Genomic DNA, 17,133 nt, shown 5'->3' with positions numbered 1-17,133 from the left:
GGCTCCATACTTAGTGCTTGAATGACTTTGGGCAAGTTATGTCACCATTCTGTGCCTCTACTTCTCCATATATAAAATGATGATAATGGAAGATCCACCTGATGGAGTTATTGTGAAAATTAAATGTCATACTATATGTAAAATGCCCAGACCATTGCCTGGTACATAGTAAGTGCTCAGTAAAGAGGCACTCTTCTTTTTTGTCTTGGTCAAGTGATCAAACAACCTTCTGATTGGGATATATTATAAACTTCTATGCTTGAGTTTTGAATATTAGTTGAATTACCTCATATTAGGATGGTAGATTTCATTCCAAAGCCCATAAATTTAATTTTTTTTTTTGAGTTAAGAATTTTCCTGGTCATTTTCCATTGTATTTATAGTGTCTTTTGGCTTCCAGCATTAATTTTCTTATCAATGAAATGTCATAAGCAAAATATAGATTACAGTCTACTGGTGTGGAGTCTTTAATCACAGCATAACAGGTGTCTCTCTCTTTGGGCTGATATTTAATGCTTTGACAACATCAAAAGGAACCTGTCTGTACCTCCCTTAGGAGAGACACCTAGGTTTAGAAAGAGTGTGGGCTTAGATCACAGACCTGGCTACAAATACCAGTTCTCCTGCTTTTTAATTATGTAACTTGCCTTGAACAAGTTATTTAACCTTTCTAATCCTCACCTTCTTCATCTCTAAAATAGGAATAATAATACCTAAAGTGACTTGCATAGCGTCACTTCCCTCAGAAACCAGTTTTGGGTTATTGCCTATGTGTCCGTGTTAAGGTCATGTTATTCCTTTCACTTCTCTTTCTGGAAGGTGCTGTCCTACTTCTTTCTGTCTGTCTTCACACTTTTCTCATCTTTCAAAACCCAGTTCAGATATTACCTGTGGGTTCTGTCCTGTACAGCTGCAGCCCACACTGGCCTCTCCTTTCCCTGAGAATTCCATTAGAATTTGCAGCTGCACAGCTGAGCACTGATTATTCCCAACACATCTGCCGATTCCTTTTCGGTCTTACTCATGTTCTGTCTCCTGTCATACCTAGCACGGTGTGCAGATGATGTCAGAATCGCTCCTTAAAAACCTTGTTTGAACTTTAATACATAAGTAGACCCCCCCATTTACACTTATTTAGCATGTTTACAGATTTCAGTTATTTGAAATGCCTTTATGTTGGCATAAAGGAAATACATATTAAAAGCAGACTAGCCCTCACCTTTGCCGGGCATACATGGCATTAGATGCTACCCATCACATCAGCTAATGCTTTAGCATCCACTCAGATACTGCAAAATTTGAGCTTTAGCAGAGGGAAGACAGAGTATCTAAATAAAGTTGACCCCTTCCCCTCATTTTCTTTAGAAATGTGTTTGTCAGTCTAGGAGCCTATGTTTGTCTTCTGTTCCAATTTACACAAAGGAGGGAATTGAAAACAGGACATTAAAAGGGTGTATTAAAGGCAATAATAGAACATGTGTTTGAATTCACCATCTCTACTTCTGTGGCCTTTCAGGTGCTACCGGTGCTGCCTTTTCCTCTTTCTTTACTTCTCTATTTCTAAAACTAAATGATATTTTATTGTGAAAAAGGCGTAAGAATCATATCTAGTGTCTTGTCATATCCCCTCTGTTCATCCCCCAGTAACTGTCAGGAATTAAGAATTGTCTGCAAAAGCAAGTAACAGTATATACCATTTCAAATCTTTATGTTTTAGTTTGTTTCACATGCTTCAGTATTGTCTGCCGATATTTTGGTATCATCTTTCACCTGTGAGTTTTCCTTAACACCTAATACCATTAATTAGTACCTAAAGTACATAGAAACCCAAAGTAATATACATAGGAGATAAATGTGACTTCGATTGGTACGGGGGCAATCACTCCTGCCCATCTACTGCCTTCTTCAGCTCTCCAGGCATATGTATACACACATCCTTTCCCATATGCTAACATTTCTGTCATGTTGTTCTTACAGTTTCCAGCTGTTAATCACCCTCAGTCATTGGAGAGAAGATACCTTGGAATTTTAAATAGTGTTTTACTTGACTTAATGAAGGTGGGACAAGTTGATGTTGTGTGTGTATAAAATATCTTTTGGTTTGTGACGTTGTTACCTCTACATGCAACCATAGCCTGCTTTCATGAATGAAATGTTTTGTTCATGTATGTATAATGGTGAATAGTGGGGGACTATGTCACGTTAAAAGGCATGTGGTTTATTTAAAATTGCAGCAGGATGTGGTATGATGACATTCCATCTAGACAGAAGCATGAGATACCTCAACTGCGTTCCTAAAATGGACAGAATAGTGAAAAATCTGTTAGCATTCAAGAGCTGCACGGGCATCACATTTTAAAACAAATCTTGAAATGAATATTGAAAGAAAAGAGATTCTCAAAATAATTTTTTTATGTGGTATTTAAGGTCTTTTATAAATCTATATGGATTTTATCAGTTAACCTAATCCTGCTCTTTGCTAATTTGGCCTCTTCTCTCCCAGACGGATTGGCGTTTTTTGGTTCTTCTTTTGACACATCAGGATCACTGCTGCCTACCATGGCCCAGGTGTTCCTCCTCCCGCTAGCCCCCCAGCCCAGAAGGTCTTCCTGCTACGGACTACTGAAAACAGCCTCTAATCATTATTATTATTGTTATTATTCAAGGCTTTCTTCTCCAGTAGACAGCCCCTTGAGTGAGAACTGTTTTTCCTATTTCTTTAGCTTTCATCGCATAAGCAAGTGTTGATTATTTGGTAGTAGACTTTGAAAAACACCTATAAAGGGTCAATTTTCATTTTATGCCCATTCAGTCAATGGTCAAAATCTGTGGGCCCGCGCTGCAGGCAGAACCTTTCAATGCATATTTAGCACTGTTGGAAGCTGCTGATCAGAGAACTTTGCTGGGCTTCCGATTATGTTACTCCGCGTTCTAAAGGAACACGGTGTAAATAGATGTGGGGGAGGAGGAGGGGGCAGCCAAAGGCCACATACTATGTACCCTTTCGTAGAGATTCACAGTGTTCATTAACCTGTAAAGGTTTCCAGAAATTGCACAGTAAAGAAAGATTTCTCTGTCACCCAGCATATCTCAAATTTAATGAAACACCCAGTGGTGTTTGTTTTCTTTTCTTCTACAAAACTCTAAAACGAGTGCTCCTCTGAGCACAGATTGAGAAATGCTGTAAAAACGAACCCCTGAAGCTCTTCCAGTTAATTTGTCATAAATTACCACTTAAATCTGCTGGGGTTTACTGACAAGTAAACTTTTTCATGCAATCAGTATTTATTGATCAAGACCTTAATTATTTGTTAACTTTCAAAATGAAAATAGAACAAGGTAGGAAAACTCAGTTAAATATAATTTCATGTTTTCTATCTTTAATCTTTTTTTAGTTAAAAAAATTGAACATTTTTGTATGCTCAACTATCAGTGATCAGTATTTGTATCAAGTATCGCTCTGGTACCTGGTAAAAGTAGTTGGAAGTAGAGCCTTCTATTCTTACTCATTTAGTGTAAAACTCGTTGTTGAGTCACTTCCAACTCATAGCAACTCCATAAGACAGAGAATTGCCCCGTAGGGCTTCCAAGGCTGTAATCTTTAAAGAAGCAGACTGCCACATCTTTCTCCCACAGAACATCTGGTGGGTTAGCAGCTAGGGCTTAACCACTGTGCCCCCAGGGCTCCTATTCATTTAGTATGTTTACTCTCAAAGGGTTTTTTTTTGGGGGGGGGGGCATTAAGTAAACATTTTAATTGAAATGTATATTTAGAAGGTACACAAATTATAAGTGTACATCTCAGTTTTTATAATGTAAATTTATCTCTGCAACTCCACTGAGATCAAGATATAGGAAATTATGAATACCCCCACAAGCCTCTCATGACACCTCCCAGGCTTTGTACTACCGCCACTCCATTCCCAGAAACCATTGTATAGCCATAGATTGCTATTGCCTTGTTATTGAATGTTATAGAAATGGAATCATCCATTTTGTCTTTTAACTATTTTTGGAAAGGAATTTTAAAAGTAAATAGCACCAATTATCTTTTATGGAGAAATATATTCTCTTTCCTGCTTTCTAAAGCTGTCTTGATAATTTTGTCCATATTTAAGTAATTAAAATGGCCATTTCATCCTGCATCTGTTCATGTCATCCATTTTAGTAGGGACACAAGTCACCAGAAATTAATGAAGCCCCTTGTAGTTTTAAGAACAGCTACAATAATTATATTGGCTCTGTTACAGTAAAAGATAACAATTGTTGTTTTTCCCTATCATACTGCATTTTAGAAACTATTTAATGGGTAAGTTTCATACTGTCCTCATAATGACTTCATCCCTTCAGGTAATTTGAAAATTCACAGCTTTATTCATAAATATAAATATAGTTCTTTGTGCAATAATTTCTACTATTGATAATCTTAAATAGAACTAATGCTAGCACTTATTTGGCTTTTGAAAGGTCATGTACACTTCTAAGCTAAAAGACTGTTCAAGGGCAGACATTACTTTGTTTTTGCCTAGCATCTTACGGTTGAAGAAACCGTGTTGATGTTAACTGTTTTCCTGCCACTGAGACCAAAATCATTTTACACTTCTACACGGTTTTTGTTCTCTAATAAGGAAGAAGAAAGAACTGAGATAATTTCAGAATTGTGCCTGAATCAACACGAATGTAAATTCACTTGCATTTAAGTGATGACTCAGGGCTTCAGTAACCAGAATCTTTTGACCCAAAGTGAGACTCTTTCAGTTTCTAGTGGAATCAGAATTCAAATTTTCAGTGGTGCTAGGTTAGAGGTGGTTCTCTGAAATTGAAGTCTAGCTTACTGGGAGTGGATGTAGGCTTGTTGTTACTGTTCAACAGTGGATCAAAAAGAGATCGACTGTGGGCAGAACCAATGAAAGTGAGCTTCAGATGGATTTGGGGATGCTGGCATTTCCCCTTCCTTCCTTCCTCTGGGGGGGAATGCCAGTCACTCAAAGAGCACATTTCATATGCTCTGTTTAGGTGGGTTAGGTTAGGTTTCTTTATTTAAATGATTAATTTGTAAATAAAAATTAGTTTTAATAATGATTCTTTTTTAACCTCATCCAATTGCTAATGAGATAAATAATAAATAATATTAGAAGAAAACATTTTAGTTTGAAAACAGTCTGATATGTGACACATAAGACAAAGGGTTAGTGCCTTAATGAATGAAGAACACTTAAAAATAAATAAGAAGAGGGCAGATACATAAATAGAAAAATAAGAAATGCAAGCAATCAGTAAACATATAAAAATGTTCCACCTCACTAGTAATTAAAGATATGAATTAAAACAACTGCAAGATACCTGTTTTAAAAGAATGTCAATAGACAGTTTTCAGAGCAGTGTGTTTTTACTCTTAGTTGCCTTCAGGTCACTTCTGACTCGTGGCACCCCCATGTGTGCAGAGTAGATTTAGGTTTACAGAAAACTGTGCAAAAAGTACTGAGAGTTTCCATATCCTCCTCCTCCCACCTGCACACAGTTGCTTCTACTATTAACACTTTGTATTCCTGTGGAACATTTATTACAATTGTATTGATACATTACTATTATTAACTAAAGTCCATAGTTTACATTCAAGTTCACTCTTTGTGGTGTACAGTCCTGTGGGTTTTGACAAACATCTATATATAATGTTATATGTCCACCATGGCAGTGTCATACAGAATAGTTCACTTCCTTAAAAATACCCAGTGCTTCACCTTTACCATTCATCCCTCCCCTTACCCTGCTGAATAGCTGACAAGCATGGATCTTTTCTCTGTCTCTAGTTTTGCCTTTTCCAGACTGTCATATAATTGAAGGAGATGCCATTTTTAAAATACCTAGTTTACAAGTACTAAAAAGAAGGACAATGCCTATTGTTGATGACAATGTCAAGAAATGGGCAGAGTCATACAGTTGCTGACAGGAGTGTAATTTGATACCTTTCTAGAGAGGAGCTTAGCAACACATAGAAAAGAATCCCTCAATTTTTTACATACCTACAAATTCCATTTTATACTCAAAGATATATTTGGGGTGTTCATCACAACATTAATTGTAGTAATAAAAAGTGGCAGCCATCTAAATATTCAACAATAAGAGACAGGTTAAATAAATCAGAAAATGATATATACAATAGTCATTAAAAAGCACTTTAGGTTATACATTGCAGTATTGCTCATAATAATATGAGAAAAGAAACAACCTAAATGTTCGTCATTAAGGAATTGGTAAAAACTAATTAAGGTATATCCATAGAGTTGAAACTCTTTACCACTATGGAATGATCTCTAACATCTGATGTCAAATGCAGAGAAAAGCTAAGTACAGACAGTTGTGTGCATGCTGCTGCAATTTGAGCAAAATCAAAGGAGCAGATAGATCTGTGCACAGAATATCTGTGGAAGGATACACAGAAGCTAGTCAACATTGGTCGCCTCCAGAGAGGGGAACCAGTTATCTGGGGGGAGCAAAAGGTATATTCTTTCATGTGAATATATTACTTGAAAATGTATTTAAAATGTTTAAATTATGTTGTAAAAAGGTTTTTGAGTAATAAGTGAAAAGTGCAGGGTACAAAACTTATGCGTATAATGTGATCCACTTTTGTAAAAGAAAATATACATATATGATGTTCAGCACAGGACTGGGAGGAGTACCAGGGTGATGCTGATGTAGATAGCTCTTCCTTCTCTCCCCCTCTCTCTCTCTCTTTCTTTTCTCTGAACTGTTTGCTAGGTATTCTACCATGACTATGTATTTCTTTTATAAGAAAAAGAAAGAAGGTTTTTATTAGAATTTAAATTTGACTTTGTAATATTCTTTCTAATCCACAACTCGTGTTTCCTAAGAATTTACTGAAGTTGGACCCGGCTGATAGATACTTGACAGAGCAGTGTTTGAACCACCCTACATTTCAAACCCAGAGACTTTTGGATCGTTCCCCTTCGAGGTCAACAAAAAGAAAACCTTACCACGTGGAAAGCAGCACACTGTCTAATAGGTAAATATTCCCTTTTAAGGAAATACAGATGTGATGTTGGTCTTACAAGTAGGTGGAGGAGGTGGCTGCTTAAATGATGCAATTAGAGGAAAGAAGGAAAGCCCTTTTATTCAAAAATATCTTCCTTATGCTTATTATATGATTCAGAACCACAATTAAAGAGTTGTGTGGGTCTTAAAGGCTTTCTTATCTTTAACAAGTATATTATGGAAACCTATGCATTCCCAGGGAAATGTAGCATGAGTTTAGCAACTAAGGGTGTTTCCAACCTCAAGAGTTAGAAAACTCTGTGTAAAGGGGATCCGGGGAGATCCTGGAGGAAAAAGGATGGGTAAGGGCAAGGGGATTCCTTAGAGGGAGAATAGGATGCCAAACAGGTGGGTGGGAAGGTACCGTGGACAATCTTGGCAATTCAACCAAATAGGTCTGGCTTTATGGAAGGGTCTCTTATGTTTTGTTGCTCTTTTAATCGTTGAGTTGAGAAATTCATTTTTCACAAGAATATGGAATAGTAAAGTCAATTTGGTAGATAGTGATTAAAATTGGTATGTTTAAAATCTAATTCTTCAGCATAATCTTTAAAATCTTCTGTTTCTTAAAGAAAAATTAAAAACAAAAGCAAAGGATTGGACCATAAGATCAGGTTTTTTTCCCCAGCCCTGACGTTCTATGGTTCTATGGATACATTTGCTTTGCCTGGATCTGACCCAAGAAGACAGTGTGTCCTAGCCATGTTCTCCCTGTCTTCCTTCACCTCCCAAGAAGCTGCTCTTGTCATCTGGTGTTGCTTAGATTGTGGGAGACAAATGGAAAACAGTAATTCTTAATATAGAGGCTTTTTGAACATAAATTCCCCCTTTCCTTTTCACGTCAGTTTCCTTCTATCTGGAAAAATTGTCCTTAATAGATAGGAATTTGAAAAGCTCAAGACCTGGTACTTTTCAGATCTGTGAGAGCATCCATAAATTGGTAATAACACTTTATTCCACATTGTCTTCTGCTTAACTGTGATAGTGTGATTGTCTTTATAGCCTTCTTTGTCAGATTAGAAATTTCTTCTTACATTGCTCTAAATATTTTATTCCTACAATCACATGTAGGTTTGTGCTCAGTATTGATAGCTTTGTTCCTACACGCTTCCAGTCCTCCAGCAGGTGTCTTTACTTTTTTTCCTGTCCCTTTCTGGTCCTCATTTGATTTTAGGACAGTTCCCCATATCTGTGTGTGTTATTTCTTTGCCGTTACTATTCTAGGAGTCTGGGAGTGAAGGGAAAGGAGAAGAAATAGGGTTACCAGAGCCCAGAGAGCTGGAGCTGGGCAGAAGGAGTAACCCCATGGGACACAGTTCTCAGAGAGAACACGGAAGGCATAATTTCAGAGATTACCATTCTACATGGAGATGTGTGTGTGTGTGTGTAAATGTATATTTCACTTTTCTTCCAATTAGTATGTGATCGGAACAAAATTTCCAAATTAAACCATCTCTAGCAATAGCAACATTAGCAGAATATTCTGAATGCATGGTAAGAAGTGCATTGTGTACAGCATGATTCATTTCAAAGCATTCTAACCTGCCGCCAACTGAAGTCTGCTCTTTTAAATGGTTACAGGGAACAACCTGCCCTTGCGGTGACAGCAGTCTTAGCTTTCAAGTAGTGGAGAAGGTTTTCTTCTGGATTTATACTTTTCATTTGAAACTAAGTGTGAATTGAAGCTTTCAGTTCTAAAGAAGGCCTCAGTCAATTTGGAATACTGAAGTGTGAATGAAAAAGAATAAATTGTGTCTTTTGAAGAGAAATGAACTCTTTCAGATCCCTGTGTTCCATTTAGCGTACAAGGAGGCATCTTCCGAGCCCAGAGTCATTGCACTTCTATAAAGCAAATACTGATCATCATGTTTTCTAACAAATCTCATAGCCCAGCTTACATTTCTTTTTAGAGCGTCATTTTCTTTTATTGAGTTCATTGCTAGAATTCTCATTCTTAGACTATACAGGCTGAAGACAAAAGAGACACTGATATGTCTGTGTCTGTGCTGTATGTGTGTATCTCCCAGCATGCAATGAGTTTTACAGAAAAAATGAACTTCAAAGAACACAGTAACCTTCAAGTCTAAATGTTGCCTTCTGACATTCAGACAGACAAAAGAGTTGTAAAGAGTTTGTGTACAGCTCAGTTCTCTTCTTCCTAGCAGGCATTCTATAACACACACTCAGCTGTGAATGGCAGTGTGACAAGAGCATGTGCTTTACTAAATTATCATTTAGGAACTACAGTGGCAGCAGATTAGCTGAGCATTTAAAGATGCCAAAATGACTTCATTAGGACCAATGCTTTGTTGCAGAGTGACTTGGTCTAATACACTTACTCTTACTTCTTTTTGGTAGGCATATGTTTGGGAGAGTTAATGTTTTTGGTCTTTGAGGTATTTTGGGTATTCATTCTTTTTTTTTTTTTTTAACACGTTACTTTTTGTTTGTCTGCTGTTGAGGGGAACTGATATACTTCTTTTGTTTTTAACATAGAAACCAAGCCAGCAAAAGTACTGCTTTACAGTCTCACCACAGATCTAATAGTAAGGACATCCAGAACCTAAGCGTGGGTCTGTCAAGGGCTGACGAAGGTCTTCCCGCCAATGAAAGCTTCCTAAATGGAAACCTTGCTGGAGCTACTCTTAGTCCAATGCACACCAAAACTTACCAAGCAAGCAACCAGCCTGGGTCTGCCAGCAAAGATCTCACCACCAACAACATACCACATCTTCTCAGCCCAAAAGAAGCCAAGTCAAAAACCGAGTTTGATTTTAATATCGACCCTAAGCCTTCAGAAGGCCCGGGCACAAAGTACCTCAAGTCAAGCAGCAGGTCTCAGCAGAACCGGCACTCGTTTATGGAGAGCTCTCAGAGCAAGGCGGGGACGCTGCAGCCCAGTGAGAAGCAGAGTCGACATAGCTATATTGACACCATTCCCCAGTCCTCTAGGAGTCCCTCCTACAGGACCAAGGCCAAAAGCCATGGGGCATTGAGTGACTCCAAGTCTGTGAGCAATCTTTCTGAAGCCAGAGCCCAAATTGCAGAGTCTAACACCAGTAGATACTTTCCATCCAGCTGCTTGGACTTGAACTCTCCCACCAGCCCAACCCCAACCAGGCACAGCGACACAAGAACTTTACTTAGCCCTTCAGGGAGAAATAACCGAAGTGAGGGCACCCTCGACTCACGCCGAACCACCACCAGGCATTCTAAAACAATGGAGGAGTTGAAGCTGCCCGAGCACATGGACAGCAGCCATTCCCACTCCCTGTCTGCTCCTCATGAATCCTTCTCCTATGGGCTGGGCTACACCAGCCCTTTCTCTTCCCAGCAGCGTCCTCATAGGCATTCCATGTATGTGACCCGAGACAAAGTGAGAGCCAAAGGCCTGGACGGAAGTATGAGCATAGGGCAAGGGGTGGCTGCCAGAGCCAACAGCCTGCAACTCTTATCACCTCAGGTACAGCTTAAGACCTTGACCAGATCTGTTGGCTTATCGTGGGAAGGTGGTGCAGAGGATGTGAATAGGGTCAGTCTGCAAGTTTCCCTACTGCAGGAGGCCTTACTTTCTCGGTAGGATGCATTTAGGGAAATAGTATTTGAGAGACCAAGCACCGGTAAAAAATAACTTCTTTAAATAAGTTGTTGAGTACTCAAGAGGGCTCAAAGTTTCTTTTTAGAAATCTGTTTTCTTAAATGTTACTTTCTGGCACATTTTAATGAGAGGATCCTATTTTGATTTATTTTTGAATTCATTAGCTCTATGATGGTTAGTTATTTTATTCTCTCAAAAGTTCTGTGTGAATTCATGGGTATGTAATCTGTCCCAAGCACATTTGCTGAAATCAAACCTTTTTGCTAATACCTTTCTTGATATCTTAGTTAAACTTAAAAGTCCTTTAATTGATCCAGAACTATAGAAAATTGTAACTTACAGCCAGGATGAGGGCTAACATTCAATCTTTGGGATTGTTTTCAGACCTCAGGGCAATATATTTAGTGTAACGCTTCCTCCATCTTATTGCTCTTTAGGCTCTAGAACTTACATCTGCTGAAAAGCACTAGCATTCTTACAATAGAGTACATGTTTGCAAATTCTGTCTTCATAATGTGAAACCTTCACCTGCATCCAAGAAAATAAGGTGGAAAAAAGCTGAGAAAAGTCAAAGTTAGGAGCAGAAAAATGTTTTATATAAGGAAAGCACTCTTTTTTTAGAGGATGCAAAAGTACGTTCTTCAGTGGGTATCAACACTCCGGAAAACATGGATGGAGTATGTATTGGGAAGCTTAGCAAGATGAGCGCCAGGGAAGGTGAGGCTGCCAATAAATGAGCAACCCGTGCAGCAGCGGAGAGCTGAGAGCTCAGGCCTGGCTTTGAATCCCAGTTCTGCTTTGGATGATGGGAATTTGAGACAGTTCTGTAATCTGTCTGTGCCTCAGATTCTTTGTCTTCGAGTTATTGTGAGGACGACATGAGGTAATATGTGGAAAGCTCTGTGTCTGGCAGCTAGTGCAGTAGAAGTGCTGTAAGAAGATGCCAGTGCTGGGTCGCTGTTCCTGCTGCTATGATGGGATCGCTCAGGAGCCACTGAACCCCTTCTCTGCTGGACATTTTTAGGCATTCCAGAAAGCTTGAGATCGGGTTCCTGCCCTTGGGAGACTTACCTTCTCTCAGGGGAGATTAAATTATACACAGAACAAAGAATAATTAAGAACTGAATAAATATGTCACTAATTATCAATAGGAGTTGAGGACAGGGAGAGATCATTGTGAGAGGAACAGTTAGAAATGGCTTTAGGACAGCTAAAGGTCTTGTTCTGGGCTGAGATGCAGAGGTAGGTAGGTGTTGGATGGCTAGAGAGTGAAGATGTGTTCAGGGATTTACTGAGCCAGGCACCATAATAGGCTCTAATTAGAAAAATTAAAAAGATATGGTTCCCGTCCTCTTGGAGTATATGGGCTGGTAGGAGGCCACCTATCAACAGATAGGTGGTCAACATATCATGAGGCTGTGTACCTGGTGCTGTGCTAGAGTTCTGTGTCCCATTGGGATAAAGAGAAGGGTCACATTCCAGACAGGGTTGTGGGAGGCTTCCAGAAGAGGTGGCATCTGAGCAGAGACTTCTAGGATGCTTTCGATTTAACTAGGGGAAGAGAGTGGAGAAGACATTAGGAAAGAGGCCTGCAAGGAAGGGATAAAGCATTGCAAAGGAGAAAGAGGCAAATTAAACAGCATGATCAGCTTTGGGGATTGTAATTTGGTTCACATTACTGGAGCAAGAAAGGCAACGTTCAGAGCAGCTTTTGCAGTAATCCCACGATGAGGTAAGGTGAGGAGCATGTTCTAGACTAAGTCAGTGCCAGTGCAAAGACAGATCAAGAATGGCTCTTACAGACTCCTCAGAAGTAGAAACAGTGGGGCTTGTGAAATGAAGGACTGAATAGAGGAAAAAGGAAGACTTTGAGGTTTCTTTTCTAGGAATTCCTTTTGGGAGTAGAAGAGGACTTTTGAAGTCAGCTAATTCAACCCCTCCGTTTCACACGTGAGCATGCTGAGGCTCAGAGAAAGTGGGCGAGTTGCCCAAATTTCCCTATCCAGTTCATGGCAGAGCTGCCAGTCTTTCAGGTCCCTAGGCCAGCCCTCTTTCATACTGACATGTTGAGTTTGAAGTAAGCCTGGACCTTTGGGCAGAGGTGTTTCTCTAACAGGTTGGGACGGAGGTCCTAGAGCCCAGGGGAGAGGAAAGGGCAGAGGCACATAGTTGCAGGGTTGTAATTGGAGTCTTAGGAAGGACCTGAGGAGTCCCAGAGAGAGCCTAAGAGTTCCCTGACACCTAGCAGTGACCCCCACACACTGAGTGGTGCTCAGAACCAGGTAAAGGGCAGCAGCCTTGAGCAGAGTGTAAGGAAAGCAAATAACTGTAGTATCCAAGAAGGACAAATGATTGGCTCTCAGAGAATTCCAGAAAAAAGATTCTGTGAACATGGTAATAATAAAGCTATTTATAAACAATGCCCATGGGCCAAGCACAGACCAGACTGTTACTGAATTTTAAGTCCAGTTTAGGAGGTACAGTGCCAAGCTGCAAGAAGGTACAAGTTTAATGCCACAAAGATAGCACTAGACTTGAAAAGGCACTACATCTGGGGATCAGTCTCATGCAAGTGTTGTGGTCACTTTCAAAAGCAAGGGGACAGGGCTAACACTGCCCCTTAAGAGTTCAGGTTAGATGTAAGTATTTTCTAAAATACTTTTCTAAAAAAAATAATAATTTTCCTAGAGGCTTTTGTAAACAATGCAGGTAGTCAAATTCAAATGAGACCAGTCACAAAGTAGAAAGAAGAAAGCCAATGGGATGACTGCCAATGAATTAATTTCCCACATTACTCTCATAGTACATTTGGGGAGTAAAAGGAATAAAGAATCACATTTTAAAGTTTTAAATAAAATGTTATTGATGTACCAGGTGAGATTATAATACTCTTTCTGTGTGCAGCACACGGATAACACAATGGAACCAACTCCTCCTAATGATTTGGTAATGTTGTTCCTTAATGTCTTCTGAGGGTAGAAAATGCTACTTTTCTTCTCAGTGAACACCATTGTGAATGAGTGCTGTTCTGACCTTGTGACTCACTTCCCTGAGAGAGAGAGAGAGGGAGTGTTAGTTAGCTCCTCTGGAGATGAGCACTGTCGTGCTAATGGTTGAGGACAGACATTAATTATAAGTGATGTTGTTCTAGAGAAGATTGAGAAAAGAAAAGAAGTACATAAACTACAGTGGTTAGGGAATCTTAAGACAAAAATTCGCAGGAATACTTGTTCTAGTCCTTGATATTTTGCGAGAACATTTGTTTTCCTCTGAATCTGTCATATACATTCTTCATGAAAAATAATTTTGGATGTACCCAGTCCTTTTGGGAGCACTCAGCTAAAATCTGCTAGAGAAATTTGGGATTAACAAATAGAGTCTCTAATTGGAGTGCTGTTCAGACCCGTGGATGCTGTACTGTCTAGATATTGGAAAGATCATTTTTTAAATGGTTTTTAATAATTAATAGAACTATTTTCAGACTAATTTATCTCCTGCTTGCCGTAACTTTAATGAGAACTCCACTTTCCTTCTGTGACATTTGTTTTACTTATTTTACATTGATCAGATGATTCAGTCTTTTATGGGACAACTCATGTGGTAGCCAGCTAATGTTTTTCATTTTAACTGTTAAGGTGTGGGTTATACCAAATGAAGCCCATTGTGGCTTAGGTGGTTTTCATCCCTAGAAATAGGATGCTCTTATAAATCCTTGTAAAATTGACTTGCAGCCTGGTGAGCAGCACCCTCCAGAGATGACAGCAGCAAGGTCTTCGGTTAAAGAGTCCTCCAGGGAAGGCCCATCTTCATTCCACTCCCGTCAGAAGTCTGAGGTTGGAATTCTTCACAGCTGCTGCATTTTACTGTAAAACATATCTGTAAAGATTGTTTATTCTACACCATTGTAACCTTCCTTTGAAAGTTGATTTGTGCCCGATCTCTTCCACAAAGAAGTTGAACTGGCTTATAAAACAAGTAGTCTTCCTCATAGTGTAATGCCCAGCTTTCTCTTGAAAAGATCGTGGAATAAATAATAGACCGATTGAGGCACTGTGTTAAGTTCACAGGCAGCAAGTCATGAATCTCTAATTTTTCTGAACGTGTTTCCTGCCTCAGGGTGGAGTGTATCATGACCCCCACTCCGATGATGGCACAGCTCCCAAAGAAAACAGACATCTGTACAATGATCCTGTTCCGAGGAGAGTTGGTAGCTTTTACAGAGGTAAGCCCAGCCCCTAGCTTTCCCCAGGGTCCTTTCTCGCCCCTCCCTCGCTAAGTCTTCAGCCCATCCCCTCCATTACATTTGCACTGCTTCTGACTGAATTCAGACCTGCTTCCTTCTTGCCTACAATGTAGTGTTCCAATTGTTCTGTCTGCCTCAGGTCCCACATATTGTAGTTCAGGCCTTCTTGCTTCCTACCTTGAGTAGTCTCCTAACCTCCAGGGTATTCATCAAAATAGTCACTGAAATGATCCTTATGAAGCTGTGTTCTGAGCATACCACTCATTCGATTAAGTCATTTAATCTACTCATTGGATGTGTCCTGTGTGCGAGGTACTCTTTGTTATAGGTTAGGACATGTCCGTGAGCAAGACAGCAAAGGTCTCCATGCTCGTGGGACTCATATTCTTACGAGGAGAGATCGACCTTAAATGTAATAATGATACTGATAGAGAATATTAAAAGATAATGAGTGTTGTAGAAGAAAAAGTAGAGCAGGGTAACCCCTAGCTTCACCCCCTTGCAATCCCAATCCCAATCCCCAGGGGTCCTTTGGTGGCTTCCCGTTGGCATCAGAACTATCTGAGTTCCTTAAGATGGCATCCCAGAATTCCTATGGTCTGGCCCTCCTGGTCTGTCTGATGTCCAGCTTGTGCCCTCCCCTGGCCCGAACCACACTCCTGCCCCTGTGAGATAACTTCTTTGGGCTCCTTTCAAGATTCAACTTCTACTTTAAGGTCCTATCCTGTGTGATGTCTTCCCTGACTACCCCACATGAGGTTCACTGTTTCCTTCTCTCGTCCTCCCGTGGTGCTTTGCCCGTGCCTCTGGTCTAGCAGACCACACTGCACTGATTGTTTGTCTGCATTTCTCGCTCATGAGGTTGTGAGTTCTCATCCTCTCTTCCCTTCTTTACCCTCATTGACTATCACACTGCCTGGCACAGTTGAATAGATATTTGTGGGCTGACTTCAAGAAAATCCTCAAGTGGACTTGTGTAACCTTAAAAATGTACTTCGATATTTAACAAGCAACTAAAGCAGATGCTTTTGGGGTTGGATGAATTTAGAAGACATTGACAGAGAAGAACAGTACCTTTTAGTAGCTATTATAATAGACTGTGAAACCCTAGGGAGTCCCAGCACATAATGGGGAAATTAAAAGCAGATCTACAGTGGATAGGAGCAAGGTCCTGGGGTCAAGAATGCTTAGCTACTCAAAGCTTTTAAGAGTCGCCGAAACCCTTACAGCCTCCCACACCCACGGTGCCTGACTTCTTGTTATTTCTAGTGTTTTTAGAAGACTATTGGAAAGGAGCTGGAATTGGGAGAAACATGGAGAACTGCGTGGTCATTTTAATTAGGAACCTGAGCTAAGTAAATGCATAAGAACCCCACGCTGTCGGGTTTATTCTGACTCATAGCAACCCTATGGGATGGGGTAGCATTAGCCAGCAGGGTTTCCAAGGCTGTGAATCTCTATGGAAGCAGACTGCCACATAATTCTCTCAGGAGCAGCTGGTAGGGTTCGAACCACCCACCCTTTGGGTAGCAGCTGAGTGCTTAACCACTGTGCCACCAGGGCTCCTGAATAAATGCAGAAGTGTGTTAGCCAGTACTACATGTATATAGAGCGATCGGAGGATTCTGGTCCCTCACGGCCCCACCTTTAGATAAAGCAGAGCCATTGCCTTTTAATGTTTTCTTTTTGTTTCTTTTCCTGATGCCGTGATTGCTTTAGAATCTTAGGGGACTAAAATTTTAATTCAGGCTGAAGCGGATTAAAGCAAAATATAGTGTACCTGAGCAAAACCCTTTCTCCCATCAGTGTAAATCTTACTTCCAAAACCATATGTGTATTATTATTTCTGTGGACGTCTAGAGAATATACGTTAATATAAAATGTTAATGGACCTTTAAATTCATTGGTTTCTGACCTCCAGAAGCATAGTTTTGCTTTGGTTGCAAGTGAATGAAATTGGCTCATAACAGAGAAGCACCTCATCTACCTCCCTCATAAATCCACCTGTGTGTTTGATTGATAGGGCATTTTTATTTTTGCAAGTCTGGAAATAGAAGGAAAAGGTTTAGCTCGATGAAACATCTGGAGACATCTGTAATGTCAGTACTAATTATTACTGACGTTGCAAAAAGAACACGGAGGTGGTTCTTCTGACCTCCTCTCATTTCACAAGGGGGCGACAGAATTACCATCAACAGCATCAGCCCGCAGCTGGTTCCTATGAGGCTGAGGTCAG

General features: G+C 40.0%; 1 protein-coding gene across 1 annotated transcript in view; it reads left to right on the top strand.

The window, feature by feature from the left end:
* CDKL5 (cyclin dependent kinase like 5) overlaps positions 1 to 17,133 on the top strand; it is a 73,884-nt gene that overhangs the window by 38,245 nt on the left and 18,506 nt on the right. The window contains exons 8-12 of the mRNA XM_007958384.1: positions 1,978 to 2,058; positions 6,876 to 7,027; positions 9,553 to 10,519; positions 14,386 to 14,487; positions 14,771 to 14,876. Coding sequence (XP_007956575.1) covers positions 1,978 to 2,058; positions 6,876 to 7,027; positions 9,553 to 10,519; positions 14,386 to 14,487; positions 14,771 to 14,876 — 1,408 coding nt within the window. The remainder of the gene's footprint in view (positions 1 to 1,977; positions 2,059 to 6,875; positions 7,028 to 9,552; positions 10,520 to 14,385; positions 14,488 to 14,770; positions 14,877 to 17,133) is intronic.

Source organism: Orycteropus afer, unplaced genomic scaffold, assembly GCF_000298275.1.
Source record: "Orycteropus afer afer isolate SDZICR_OR568_19922 unplaced genomic scaffold, OryAfe1.0 scaffold00949, whole genome shotgun sequence".
NCBI classification, from domain to species: domain Eukaryota; kingdom Metazoa; phylum Chordata; class Mammalia; order Tubulidentata; family Orycteropodidae; genus Orycteropus; species Orycteropus afer.
This window is presented reverse-complemented; position numbering and strand designations above follow the sequence as displayed.